Here is a 15,274-nt window from a genome sequence, read left to right on the forward strand (position 1 = left end):
ACATTGAGTTAACTCTTGTTTTAAATTATGCCCTGGGCACAATTATGATGATACATGGTTAAATTAAATGAACATTATATTTTAATGGCATTTCATGAACAGAGATGATATGTTATGTGCGTATGTAACAGTTACAGACCAGATTAAAATGCGAGACAGATGAAGTCTTGAAAGCATTTAAACTGGAGACGCTTTGAGGCTCTCGGGTAAATTGTTCCAGTTGTGATGTGCACAGTAAGAGAACTTTGAATGGCCGAATACTTTGCTGAACATTGGGACTGTGAACAGTCTTTTGGATTCAGATCTCAAGGGATAAGCGCTGCTGGTGGTAGGGGTAGGGTAAGGAGTTTGGTCAGGTAGATGGATAGTTTGCCCAGAAAGTATTTGAAGGCAAGACAGGTGCTGGACACAGTCTGAATAGATTAACACACAGGAATATTTATGTCTTTATGAATCTGTCCTGTCATTTCCAGTGGGCTGATGGGAAGCAAAGAATGATTTTATGACAAAAAGTTATTTTGATGACTATATAGTTTTTGGGCTATTTTTGATTGTATATTGAGCAGCCGTGTGAAACACTGCAAACAGTCCCACTCTATGTAGTTGGATTTTAGGTGCAACTAAATTCAGCTTTGTGGAATGAGAAATCTTGTAACCATTAACTTTCAGCTTGTTTTACTTTTTCAATACCCTTCGTGGGAAACACTTGTTTTAGGATGTAGCTGGGAAAAACATTTATAGATTAATGCAATGCAATTTCCCCTCTGTCTATGGCCATTTTATATATATATATATATTCTATACATACATCTGATTCCCATGCTGTGCTTTAAAGCTGTGTTACAGCGAGCATTAGCTTTTATGGGCTCCATGTAACAATGATTTTTCAGACAAAAGGTGGCACATTGTGTGCTCATTTGCATGTCATTTCTCAGAATTCCTTGCTGCAGTGGAAGCACTATATGCTGGGGATAATGGTGAAAGGCAGGGTTGCAGACCTGCCTATGACGTGAATGTGCTCACAAGTGTTCTTTTTATTTGGTGTGTGTGTGTGTGTATATATTGTGACAGACGCCCCTCTTTTGTAGTGCTGGCGTCTGTCTGGGTTCTTCCCGACACAGTCTTCTAGGGTTAATTATACAACAAACAAGATCATGCAAAGTATTATATTGCTTAAGTCAGGCTTTTGCCTGCTTTATTTTCATCCAAGTAAGGTACTGCAGCTTTAACATGTGTAGGTTAGAGGCACTCAGACATTTTCATTCAGCAGTTCACTTATCAGTGTCACTTTTAAGAAATAAAAACCAACTCATATAAAGAAATCCTATCCCTTTCAGGGAATTCACTACACATCAGAATCAGCCTCTAACTGCGAACTAACTGGGCCAACTAACCTGGTTCCCCAGCTTAAAAAAATGCCCTCTCATTTAGGGTCACTAGATACAGCACAGTCTTTTAGCAACAGCAATAAACATTTGTTTTGTTTTGTCTTATCTGTTCGTGGTGGGAACACGGTCCCAAGTGTCCAGGCAAATCCTCTGGTACTGTGATACTTGGAGGGGCCGTCCACCCCGAAACTGGAAACGGGAGCAGCGATACCCCCAGCCTCCAGGCTCTAAGGAGAGAGACTGAAATGCAAAACCTCTCTGCTCTAAATACCTGTGCATGTGATTAGAAGAGCAGGTGAGGGAGAACTAGAGCCATTGTAATCTGTGGTCTGGATTTTCCATCCAGCTGCCTGAGTTAATGAGAAGCTGTGGAACGGATCATTTTTAACTATTCCTGCACTTTCTGACCTAAAATGGGGCAGAAAGCTGCCTAACATCTTTGGACTATGTCACTTTTTCTGAGGAGTGACTGGGTTAAATCTCGTGCACCCCATTACGACCTGGGACTGCCTTATATAGATCCCCTTGGAACTATCTAGCACTCACTTTATAATTATGAAATATTCATGTGTATATGTATGACACTCAAGTTATGTACTCCTTGGAGTATATTATTCATTTCAGAGTTGCAGGGATTTATTTTTGATCAAATGATATTATAGCTGGTTACTTTATGTGTTCTATATATAGGCTATGGCAGTAATGATATACTTTTTTGTTATGATAACAATTATTGATATATCCTTAGTTACTGTTATCCCTGTAGCATATTTATATGTGTCATCTAGTCTTTGACTATCATATCACTCTATCACAGCTATGTTAACAACATTAATACTTTTAATGTCTGTCTGATCTTTCTATCCCTCTTCTGTGAGAATATATGCTTTAATAGTAGCTCCTTCACGTTATCTCTTCTTAACTGTAATACCCCTTTTATATATTCTTTATAACTGACACAGGACTGAGCTTTAGACACAGCGCATGCGCATGGAATAACACGGCACCAGCCTAACACTGAGACTGTGACTCTCCTCTATCTTTGGGCAAGCATGCGCAGTGAGGTGTATTAAGTTGAATGCCTGCCAGTTTCGGTATGACTCGGCGAGGGGCGCCAGGGACAGCAACGGATGACGTCACGGACATGCGCTTTTGCAACCGTGAGGTCCGTTTTGCCTTTAGTATCTTAGGTCTAGGAAAGGAGATTTTTTAACATCATTACAAACTGCGCAGTCTCCCGATAGATCAATGTAGGCGACAGCCATGCTATGGACGCAGGTTTGTGACGTCACGCACATGCTAACTGTTCACCTGTGGAACTTATCTGCCAGCGCTGCCCTCTCTTACTGGGGAAGGCGTTGATATGATACACCCTTACTATTGGCCCCCTTGCTATGACGCTCTTATGACACTGAATGTAAGTCTATCATACCCATCTGTATACCCTTTACATATAACGCTATTGATTAACTTCACCAGGTGTTAACAATCACTGGCCCAATTAGATCCCTTTTTAAGAATGCATGTCACCCTGCCTACAGTACCACTCCCAGTAGAAGGCTCAGGCCGAAACGCGTAGGAGCAGGTCCAGTAGGCAGGATCCCCTGGTTTGTCCCCCTCTTGGGACACGTTTACATGCTATGAGCCTTTGCTCCTTGTTTCCTCCCCGTATTCTGCTGTGTACCTGACCTAAGGTGACGTATCTTTATTTGCTGCTGCAGGCTTAGGTGTGCTTTTTTGACTGCATTGTCTGTGTCTTTCATTGAGTTTCATTGACATTGTGTCACTTTGTATTCATCCCAGACTCAAGGGAGATAGAAGTGTACTGTTATTTCACTGCATTGACCACGTAGCCTAGCCACCTTGTCTGACCTGTTGTCAGCTTTACTGTTTCTACCTTGTCAGGTACTGTAGAGCATTTATCCTGTCTATTTTGGCTTTTGCATTGTCCCTATTGGGACTTTATAGTTGGAGGATATAGCCAGTTTTGCTATACACAGGGGATCCATGCCTTTATTTTAACTTTCTGTGCTTTGTATTTTAACTTTTTGTTCTGTGACAACCCTTAATAAAAATCATGTGATTTTGTACTGCCAGGCAAACTAGAGTGCTTTTTGTTCAGGGCTCTTTTTCTCTTTTGCAATATTTACCTGCCCTCATAGCACCACCGACAGATTACTGTATCTAGATTTACCTTGTCGGTTATGAGTTGCCTTAACTTGTCTTGTGGATGCGGGGTCATCCCTTTCTCTCAAATATATATATATATATATACACACACAGTGTTCGACAAATCACCCAAAAAGCTACTCGCCCAACCAAAAAATCTACTTGCCACTAGTCCCGCCCCTAGTCAGAACAACATTTGTTTTTGACAAATGTATTTATTACATTATACTACAATTAGTCCTTGTTACGTGTGTGTGTGTGTAAGTGTGTAAATGTCGGATCTAGAAATAAAAGCCACAGGTGAATGACTAGTTTCCTGAACCCCTTAACCAGTGTCTGGACGTCCCCGCTTCACAATATCTAAAGCAGTAATCCCGCCTGGGATCTTACCTGATCCGCAGTCCCTCAATGTCCAGGTACCTCATTCCCGCAATGTTATAAGTTGGAGGGGATGTGTTCCCTACCTGTCTTCTGGGTTAGGGGGGGTTCCGATGTCTTCCGTGTGAAGCTTGAGTCAGATCTGGAAGAAAGCAGTATAAGTTATTTTGGTGTAGTATAGGACAGTTAAGATATATAGGGTAAATAAGATATCCAGATACAGAGAGGGGGAGAGAGAGAGGGGGGGAGAGGGGGAGAGAGAGAGACGGAGGGGAGAGAAAGAGAGACCAGAGAGGGGAGAGAAAGAGAGACCAGAGAGGGGAGAGAAAGAGAGACCAGAGAGGGGAGAGAAAGAGAGACCAGAGAGGGGAGAGAAAGAGAGACCAGAGAGGGGAGACGGGGGAGACCAGAGAGAGGGGAGATGGGGGAGACCAGAGACGGGGGAGACCAGAGACGGGGGAGACCAGAGACGGGGGAGACCAGAGAGAGGGGAGACTGACTGACCGGGGCAGGGGTGGGTGATTGACCGGGGCAGGGGTGGGTGACTGACCGGGGCAGGGGTGGGTGACTGACCGGGGCAGGGGTGGGTGACTGATTGGGGCAGGGGGGGTGATTGATTGGGGAGGTACCTCTGGTGTCACACATACTCCCATACACACATAGACATTCTCCCATATATATACACACACACACACACACACACACACACACACTCCCACATATATACACACACTGCCACATATATACATACACTCTCACATATATACATACACTCCCACATATATACACACACTCCCACATATATACACACACTCCCACATATATATATGTACACACACCCACATATATATATGTACACACACCCACACATATATATATATATATATATATATATATATATATATATACACACACACACCCACACACACACACCCATATACACACCTATATATATATATATATATACACACACACACACTCTCTCTCTCCCATATACACACACACACACACATTCTCCCATGCCCACACACTCACTCACTCTCTCTCTACACACCTTTTGGAAAGGCCGCGACCAGCACCACCACGCTCCCCTGCCCATCTCCTGCTCCGCGGGGACATGAGGGGGCATCCCCGCTCCCATCACCCGGCGCGCTCTCTGACGCGGGACCTGGGGGAAGCGGGGACATGAGGGGGCATCCCCGCTACCATCACCCGCCGCGCTCTCTGACGCAGGACCTGGGGGAAGCGGGGACATGAGGGGGCATCCCCGCTCCCATCACCCGCCGCGCTCTCTGACACGGGACCGGGGGGGAAGCGGGGACATGAGGGGGCATCCCCCGCTCCCATCACCCGCCGCGCTCTCTGACACGGGACCGGGGGGGAAGCGGGGACATGAGGGGGCATCCCCCGCTCCCAACTCCTGCCGCGCTCTCTGACACGGGACTGGGGAGAAGCGGGGGGGGGGGGGGATGAGGGGGCATCCCCGCTCCCATCACCATAACTGCGGGCAGCAGGAGCGCCGGGGAGGGAGGTGGGGGAAGGCACAGATAATACTTACTGTGTCCTCCATGGGAAAAGAATGGCTGCTCGTTGGGGGCTGGCTCATATTGAGCCTGGCCGCGCGCCCACAAAGCCTGGGAGCGCGCGCCAATCAGCTGTCAGATAGGGGAGTTTTTTTTTCCCCGCCAGCGCGAGCAGGGAAATTTCAGCGCGAGCAACGTGTGCTGCTTGGGCCAATAGTTACTCGCCCGGGGGTTAAATCCACCCGCCCCGGGCGTGTAAATGTATAGGATTGTCGAACACTGTGTGTGTATATATATATATATATATATTATATCTGTTCTTTGCCACGGTCAATAAAACAAAGTAAAAAGAGGTGTTAAATCTATATAATGGTATTTGGGGAGTTGGAGATATGCACTGTCGGCATTCTTGTGTGTGTGTGTGTGTGTGTGTGTTGAAATAATGTTGTGTTGTTGTTTTTTCTCTCTGTAGAAAAAGAGGATTTGTCCATGATGCCAAAGATTGTAAATGTCACATCCTTGGCTAATGAAGCTGCAATGGACATAGGTGAAGATTTTGGGTTGAGCACTACTATGGTTCAGGAAGCCAGTAAGACAGACCTACAGAAACCCCTGACACCTGAGACCACAATGGGCGAGACTACACCAGACCAAGGAGCCACCGATCATGATTGCGATGCTGGGTCAAGTTTACCGGTTCCCCTGAATAATACAGAACAGAGTATTTTAGAGTTACCTAATGCTACACAGGAGACCTCGGATTCTAGTCTGGTAGAAAACTTCCCGCTTGGAGATTTCAGCAGCAGTAAGAAAGAGGCTGCTTCAGGAAGTGATCAATTTGGTTGGAAGGATCCCTTGCTCTGGAAGGTGGCTGCCAAAGATGTAAAGGAGTCGAGTCTTGAGCTAGAGTTAAACAAAGTAGCTTCTGCTATGGAGGAAGCAGTGCTAAATCCGAGCGAGTTAATAGACAGCAATGAGGATGATGATCAGACAGACGAAAACCTTACATCCCTCCTCAATGAGATTGCGTTTCTTAACCAGCAACTGAACAATGACACCGACGATTTGGACTCTAGCTCTGACTTTGCTGGGTCAGACACCGAATCACAGGCCAGTACTAGCAAGCTCACAGATGGGGATGAGTCTCCCTTTTCCTTTGGGAGATTCAAAGACTTGACTGAAATAAAAGAGAAAAGCTTGTCGTTCAGTCCTCTCTTTCTTCAGTTGGAGGAGGGAGAGGTTCCAGATAGCAGCAAGCAAAACGAGGAGGCCGGTATCATGAAGTTTGTAGGCAATAATAAAGAAATACTGCCTTCTAGTAATAGGAAAAGTGGTGGTCGCCAGCAGGTAACGGGCAATGTGTCACCACATCAAAGGCTGACCGAGCAAGAAACAGCTGGAGCAGATGCTTTGTGGAAACCCATGCCCAAGCTGGCACCACTTGGATTAAAGGCTGCATCTTCGTCTGGTCACCAGAGTGTGCAGGGAAGCAAAGCAATGCCATCTTTGGCTCCCGTGTCAATGAGATTGTGTCCACTGAAAACGACACCTCTAACAGAAGAACAGAGTAGACTGGGTTCTAAACCAATTACTGTATCTCCTGGGACTGAAACACAAAGTGCTACTAGTCCTTTGCCTTCAAAGACTGCAGAGAAGTGAGCTATTACCTCACCCATGTAAGCTAATCTCCCTAGATGCATTACACATGCTGATTGTTCTAGACTTCAGTAAAATAGTAGGAGCAGCGTACTAATAGTGACCTCAAATCATGTGATCATATTTCTTATTGAAATACAGCAAATACTTGCAAATGATGCAACAAAAAATATCCTAGGGCTGATGTAATTTTAAAGAGGATTAATTATGTCCCCGAGAAACTAGCTTTGGGCCATACACACTACTCGGTAAGTCTATGCAGCTGCAGAGCAATCATGATACCCTTTTAACTAGTAAGACTCATGGATGTTAGTTTGGTTGGGCTGGCTTTGGATGGAAGAAACTGGTTAAACTTCCAATCAGTGTACTCAGTAGCTCCTTCATCCTGCAGTTTGCCTTCAAAAGAAACTATGCTTACACAGCAGGCATGTTTCCCAGCCATAACAGTATTTTGTGTTTTCTCCCCCCACACCCACATAATGTGGCTTTTAGATCTAAATGAGCAATTAGACTATTTGAAAGATGCATTCCACATTTTGGTCTCCTTGTTGCGAGATCCCAGTTGTAGTTTACACTCTGGCTTAACCCACAGGTGCTTAGTCCTGATCTTGTAAATATTGTGGGTTATAGCTGCATCTCTAACTGTGGTTTCAGGAGACAGCTGGGTCACCTTTCTACCTGCGCTTTTTGCAACTCGTGCTGCCAGAGCTCACTCGTTAAAATATACTTTGGACGGTATGTATTACGATTTCAAGATGATTTTTTCCCCCCCTGCATTACTACAAAGCGTCGTCACTCGTGCTTCAGTGACTTGTACATTAATATCCATCGACCCTGTAACAATGGTGATGGCCCATCATTCTGTAAAAATTATGTATTTATATTTTTTTAATGCTTTTGTATGCAGGAATTTGTTTTTGTAGTTGCTTGTAGAAAGTCCAAAAAATGTGCTGATCAAGTGTAAAGGAATTGTTTTTCCTATCTAACGTGTAAATATGAAATATATGATTTATGGTGTGTTGGAATGTTTTCTCAGGTGCTCAGCAAATTGCTGTCATTATCTTTTCTTTCCCTGTGATAACTGGTTCCCAATTGTGTAAATGTGTACTCAAAACCTAAAGACCGTGTATTGTATTCCTCATTGAAGTCTCCGTTTCCCTTAATCCAGGTGTGCGCCACTCCAGTCCTCAATTCTCTCCCCTACAGGTCAGGTTTTCAGGATGCTTCAGCACAGGTGGCTCAATCGGAGACTCGGTCAACGACTGAGCCTCTAATTGAGCCACCTGTGCTTAAGCAGGGACTAATTGAGCCACCTGTGCTGGAATTATTACTTTGTACTACCTTTTTCAGCTGTATTGTTTAGTTAATTATAAAATTCTCATGGTGAGCTAAAATAATGTTTGTAGCCTCTTAAGAACGATCACACCGCTCTTCTTTACCACTAGTCCATGATCGCTGCAAAATGTATTCTCCGATTTTGGTTCAAGCCCATAACAAAAGCAGCATGCGTTATATGCTTTTTGGCCCAAATTTTGCACAGCCTTGAGGCCAATGATAAATTCCGAAAGCGATTTTAGGAGTACAGTACAATAAACTGGTTGCAGTTCCAGAATATCTTGCTAAATAGAACTTTGGGTTTCACTTCAGCTGCCGGTCCCTTGAGGAGGCTTTAATTATGCAGTATTTGTTAATAGTATTACACAATTGTGTAATAGGTGTAAGATCATTGGCCCCTGTATTTGACACACACAGCTCTAATAGGCACTGAGTTTAAGGCAGCATTTCATGTTTGCTATTGGTGGCCTAATTTTTATATTTGGCTCGTAATATGTGGGATGGGCGGAGCTAAAGGACAAGGGACCCGATAAAAGTAAATAAATAAAGGCACCCCTCCCCGGGGCTCTACCTGTGGAGTGCGGCCTGGTGATAGAGGAAGCATACCCAGGCGGCAATATGCAGAAGTTGAGACGACTGCCAGTTGGGCCTAACTTCTGTGTTAGACCCCACCCTGAGGCTGGTCCCCTCCGAATGCAGGTAGAGCCTGGCGGGGGAGGCTAGGAGAGGGGGACCTGTAGACATGCCAGAACACTGACCTTGCTGCTAAAATAAGTGCTGGTTTCCGGCTGTGGGTGAATGGGCCCTTTACAGTTGTGTGTCCTGGTACATCTGAACTGGCTGCACCTATGGTAGTTCTGCCACTGATCTGTACAAAGAGCTAAACAAAAAGAAGGAAAACAATCCAAAACATAAAATGCAGCAAAATAATTGCAGCTGTACTCATTTACCATTTAGGGGGGGGGAAACCATTAATATATTTTGCTCTGAGAAACAACTGCAATTTGATTCTGATTTCTTAGTTATTAAACACTTTCGCCACGTCTCTGGCTGTGCCATGTTAGAACTAATTGATCCAAGTTATTGCAAAATAGGATTACACGTTTAAATCTACTATTTCAAACTAAAATTGTACAATGTTCACCCTGTGCACTGACTGTTTCTTTTGGCTCAATCAATGACGGCTTCAGTACATTGCGGATCACACGGATTAGGCTTGTGCAATGACACACTGGTTTTTTTTGGACAATGTTTATCAACACTGACACATTAAAAATGTATTTATTTATACCGAATGTTTAAGCTGCTCACTCTTGCATATTGTACGTTTCCTAGTGAAGAATTGAACACTAGTTGCATGTTAGTAGTTTGAGTAAAACCTAGATCTGGAAGAAAATATATGGACATCAGAGGGAGCAGATGTGGCATAGAGCTTGCTTGGTCTCCCCCGTTTGCACGTCTGTTATTCAGATCACTATCTCCCTGTGCCACAGTTTACTCACTGATAATTGAATAAAATGTATACGTTCTTCCCTCCCTTCATGGAGAGACGTAGCCATGCAGTCCAGTACTGCAGAAACATGCAGTCATTCCAAACACCTCTGAAGCATAATTGGTAAAGATTTAGATTTGATAAGGGCTTTATAAATATAACATTTAGACCCATATTTATTAAGGGATGCTACGCTGTAAGGGGAATTGCCTGTGAAGTTTCTCATGGCTTTACCGCTGCCTCATAAATATGGGCCTTGACACTAAATATTTTCTCGGTGTAGGTATTTCAGACCTCCTTTAAACACAACGTGGTGAAGCACATCAGCTCAGGTTCTATAGCCTTGTAATAGTTAATGGAACCTACTGTGTGATTAAGGCAGGAGTGCACAAACTAGTCTCCCTTCACTTCCCCCCCCCCCCCCCCCTTCTCTCTCTCGGCTGCGGCATGAAATGACGCCGAGGGGCCATATGATGCCGGCTTGCCACGTCACTGGAAAGGTAAGTAAAGTTACAGCGGCCTCGCACGACCCCCAGCAATTAATTGAAATGCCTTCGGGGATGCGTGAGGCCTCTCTAACCGGCGTGTGTCCCCCCCCCCCCCCCTGCAGAAAATCTTGCGCCCCCCCCCAGTTTTGCACCCCCGGATTAGTGCATACTTTAAACATGCAGAGGATTACTTGAGGTGAGCATAAAAATTGTCTTTTGTCTTTAAGAAATTCCTGTTTTATATTTAAGATCTTTTTTATAAAATCCGTAAACTCATGATTTTGGCTGAGCTGCCCCTGTGAATTGTATGCAAGCAATGTTTTAAATAGCGGTTTGGATACATGATAGCATCTCTATGCTAGCGGTCTTAACTAATTAGTGTGTCTGCATTCACCAAAACAGCGTGTCTGAGCAAAGAAGGATGAAGCCTTCTGATTGATATAGTACTGTGTTATAGGCGATCACCACAAGATTTTAATGTTATTCTGCAACCACTTTTGTGTGATTGGGAAGAAATAGTGGTCCCTTTACTGTATACTGTATATGGTTTCCTGTAAATAGTACAAGAGATAGAACATTTCTTTTGAATAGATTTTGTTTTCCACCTTCTTGGTCTTTCACACCGAAAACCTAGAAATGGTTGATCTGTATTTACCAAGCTTATTTTGGCAAAGATTTAACTTTTTCAAATAATTCTTATGCAATAATTGTGCAATCCTAATAGGATTGGGAATAATAAAACCCTATAAGAGAGGCCTCCAACCAGTTTCCCCCCCCCTCTGGTCACTCCCCTCTCCCGGGATGCTTTTGTATGGAAAGTATAAAAAGGAGTGCAATAAAAATACATTAAAAAAGAGACCTTCATTGTTTTTTCCTTGTGGGAACAATATACATGTAAATACACTGTACCACTCTATATGTGCTTGAAGTGTTCTCTAGCTGAGAGATGCATTGCTATACTAGTCTTGATAATCAGGAAGAAGTTGCTACAACTATAATCTGTTTTGTGTAAGAATGGAAGGAACGGTAACGATAAATTGTCGCCGCCCCTATATATATATATATATATATATATATATATATATATATAGGGGCGGCGACAATTTATCGTTACCGTTCCTTCCATTCTTACACAAAACAGATTATAGTTGTATATATATATATATATAATGCATTAAGAATTCCCAGCAGCCTTTCTGCTAGCATTTTTCTTTTTAATTTGGAGAAAAATCTATTTTTGTATGAACCCTGCAGAATGTTTTGGTCTCGCTGTACAAGTGAAATTCCAATAAAACCATTAAGACTGGGCTTGTTTGGTTTATGTTTGTTAAAATTAAAAAAAATAAAGTATTGCTAAAATAGTTGTTTATAACCGTGTGTGTGTGGTGGTAAGGGAAGGGACGTTTAATCGCACCATAACAATTTTTACAGATTTACAACAGGAGCACCAAACGATTTCCAGATTAGGATTAATGTACAATTATTCATTGTCACATGATTTACATTTATGAATAAGGTGAAAAAACGGGATGTAGTATTGCTGCTTTAAAAGTATATTTGTTTTGCCTGCGGTATAAAAAAAATAAATAAACCCCTGAGTGCGCAGCATTATGGAAGTAATGAATGCTGGTTAACATACAAGTATTATAACTTATACCTGGAAGTAGGCAGTTATTAAAATGTTATGTTTTTAAGATGTTTTAAAAATAACTTTTTAAAATCAGCTGTCTTCTACTCTGTCCCCTTTTAAGTAGGTTATTAATGTATGGATGTTTAATGTAAAAATTCAAATGCTTTTATTTGCCGTTTTGCAACCTCTTCAATAACGTGAAACTGCAGCAATACAGGGTGTATGCAAATGAAGACGCTAAAGATGCAACTTGGCATAGTTCACTAATGCATAAATTATTGAAGTCAACGGTGAGAAGCGGTTATAGGCTTTAGTCAGATTATGCCTAGACTCACTATAGAATAATGCCTAAATAATGGTCATTGTAGGCTAACTGCTAAAACTCCCAGCATTATTTAAGCCCTTCTCTCTGAATTGTCTAAATTCTGGCATTAGTATTCGGTAATGCCTAGAATTTTTGGCACCTGGCCAAATTGTAGAGCAGGGATTTTTTTCCTTACCTTGCTGGATCGGATGGGAGAGAGAAAATAATTTGAGGAGAGATCCAGATGCGTGGCTGGAAAGTTCAGAGGTGGGCCGGAGGAGCAGGAGAGCAGGTGGATGGAAGACCCATTGGTATTTTTTATGAACATTTTCTTTTTTTGGCCTATAATAGTCAGGACAGGACCATTACCTGGCCATGAATATCTGGCCTCGTCTCGGGCCTTCAACTCTCCCACCCTGGGCATATATTCATGGCCAGGAAATTCCCTGTCATTAAAGTATTATTGCTCAATTATAGACAAAACAGGAGAGTATTATTGAAATGCTGCCTCCTGATTGGTCAACAATCTGAGCATTAATTAAATAATAATCCCAGAAGAACAGGGCATTACTACACAGTAATGCCATGTGCTCTGGGGATTATAACTATTATAGGCTAATTGTACACTTTTTTCATAAATAATATAGACCCTATTGTATAGTTAGAATGTTTAAAAAAAATATCAATAAATGTCTTCTCTTGTGCTTGTACGATACCTTTTTCTTAAAATAAAATTGTAAATTATATATATATTGTGACAAACGGCTTACTCCGGGGCTCCGCCGTCTGTCCGGGACTGTTAGAACACGGTCTTTTAGGGTAGGTTAAATGATGAGACGTCACGTACTGTTCCTTTAAACAGGCTATGCCTGGTTTATTCAGTCCCAGGCACTGAGACTGCCAAAGTGCATACAACAGAAACACAGCAAAACAAAAAGCTGCTCACCTGAGCGATAACTTAAACTTAGATATTCCCTGACTCAGGGTTGGAAGTGGCTTGTCCACTTCCACCAACAAAATAAGTATCTTTGCAGTCTTAGATAAACGAACAGAATGATTGAACCTGTTTGGGGAAGAGGCTTCTTCCCCTCTGTACTTCAGCAGCATTCCAGCCTCCAGGCTCTTGGGGGAGGGGGAGAGGAAACAGGTCTTAAATACCTGATCTCTAATCAGCATGACAGGTGACAGAAAACAGGCAGCAGACAAACTGGAATGGAGTGCATGTACCAAGAGGCTGCCCTTTTCAGCCTAGACAGGACAGAAACTGTTCAGTATCCTGGGAGCCCTGTATATGGAATTTATTACCATCCCCTGGTTTCTGTCACTATATATATATATATATATGTATATGTATATATATATATATATATATATATATATATATATATATATATATATTGTTGCAGGGTACATGCAACAACACACGTGGGTTTCTTGACAAGGCTGTTTTATTTAGCCTTAAAAGATATACAGCACACAAAAATAGCTTTTCATCAGCAAAAACGAAAATGGCTTTTTCTTCAGCAAACCAAACAAAACAGTTTCTCTTTAGCAGACAGTTTATATATAAGGCAGCTACCCCTTTTCTATGCAGGGGACAGACAGTTCACAATACAACTGCTTTGCTACTCAGACCTTGTTTTCAGCAATCTCTTTACTTCTTACTCCTCTCTCATCAACAGCCAGGCTCCATGTGTCTACAGCCTGGGTTTTAACACACCTTGATTAGGCAGCTGGGATCCAACTAATTGTCCTGAGGTTCCCAGCTGAAGTTAACCTAGTCAGTGCTGCACTGCAGACTAGACATAGGTTTTCCAGGCATATAACTGGTGGCTTTTATTTACCCTGTCACATTCCTCCCCTGTTAGTGTGTGGCTGGGGCTACGCACGGCTGAAGCCCGACCATCCACCCCTTCTCTAGAAAAGAAGTCAGCATTTGCGTTTTCTTTTCCCGGCCTATGCTGAATCTCAAATGAGAAGGGTTGGAGGGCCATATACCACCTAGTCAATCTAGCTGTCACGGGAGACTCCTGTGGCGGGTAGGATCTCGGTGGCTGGAACAGCACGAGCGTAGTAGGGGTCACAAGCAGGGGTCCGAGGCAGGCGGCAGGTAGCGAAGTCAGGTACAAGCAGAGGTCCGAGGCAGGCGGCAGGTAGCGAAGTCAGGAAACAAGCAGAGGTCCGAGGCAGGCGGCAGGTAGCGAAGTCAGGTAACAAGCAGAGGTCAGCAACGAGGAGACTGGAACAGGACGGGAGCAAGGACAGGTCTGGGTGCAGGGACTGAGAACAGGAACAAACATGGATAAGCCAGATTACCAGCAATGGCTTTTACTGTGAACAGACTTCTATAATACAGGTACAGAAAACAGATCAGGATCAGAAGCATGTGCATAAGGAGTCTGACTTCAAGCAAAGGCAAAAACAACAGACAGGAAGCAAGCTATAAAGGACAGAGACAGGAGCAACAAGAAGACAGACAGACAGAGGAACCCAGAGCCAACAGAAGGCAGCAGCACACCCAGTGGACAAGGAAGCTATGGCTAGGCAGGAAGTCTAGGCGATCCTGACACTAGCATTGGAATCCTTCATGCTATTTAACCACTTCAGTGGAGCATGATCCGTCACCAAAGTAAAATGGACTCCTGCCAGGTAATGCCTCAAAGCCTCGATTGCCCACTTTACTGCGAGGCACTCTTTCTCAATCACTGAGTAGTTTTTTTCCCTTAGGAACAATTTCATACTCAGGAAAAGGATAGGATGTTCAACTCACTCAAACTGTTGTGACAACACTGCCCCTAGCCCTATCTCTGATGCATCTGTTTGCACTATAAAAGGGCTGTTGAAGGGGCTGCCACTTCCGAATAGTTGGGGATGAACCACCGGTAGTACCCTGCTAAACCCAGCAGAGAGC

The 15,274-nt window shown here is 43.3% G+C and overlaps 1 protein-coding gene across 6 annotated transcripts in view; it reads left to right on the top strand.

Moving 5' to 3' along the window:
- Window positions 1-11,475, top strand: part of MGA (MAX dimerization protein MGA) — a 73,101-nt gene extending 61,626 nt beyond the window's left edge. For 5 of the 6 annotated variants that reach the window (XM_075614304.1, XM_075614309.1, XM_075614306.1 and 2 more), the window contains exon 25: window positions 5,931-11,475. In XM_075614304.1, the coding sequence (XP_075470419.1) occupies window positions 5,931-7,117 (1,187 nt within the window). In that variant the 3' untranslated portion in view covers window positions 7,118-11,475. The remainder of the gene's footprint in view (window positions 1-5,930) is intronic. The other variant, XM_075614308.1, reaches the window with a different exon arrangement.
- Window positions 11,476-15,274: the final 3,799 nt, after the last annotated feature.

This window comes from Ascaphus truei, chromosome 9 (assembly GCF_040206685.1).
Source record: "Ascaphus truei isolate aAscTru1 chromosome 9, aAscTru1.hap1, whole genome shotgun sequence".
Lineage (NCBI taxonomy): Eukaryota > Metazoa > Chordata > Amphibia > Anura > Ascaphidae > Ascaphus > Ascaphus truei.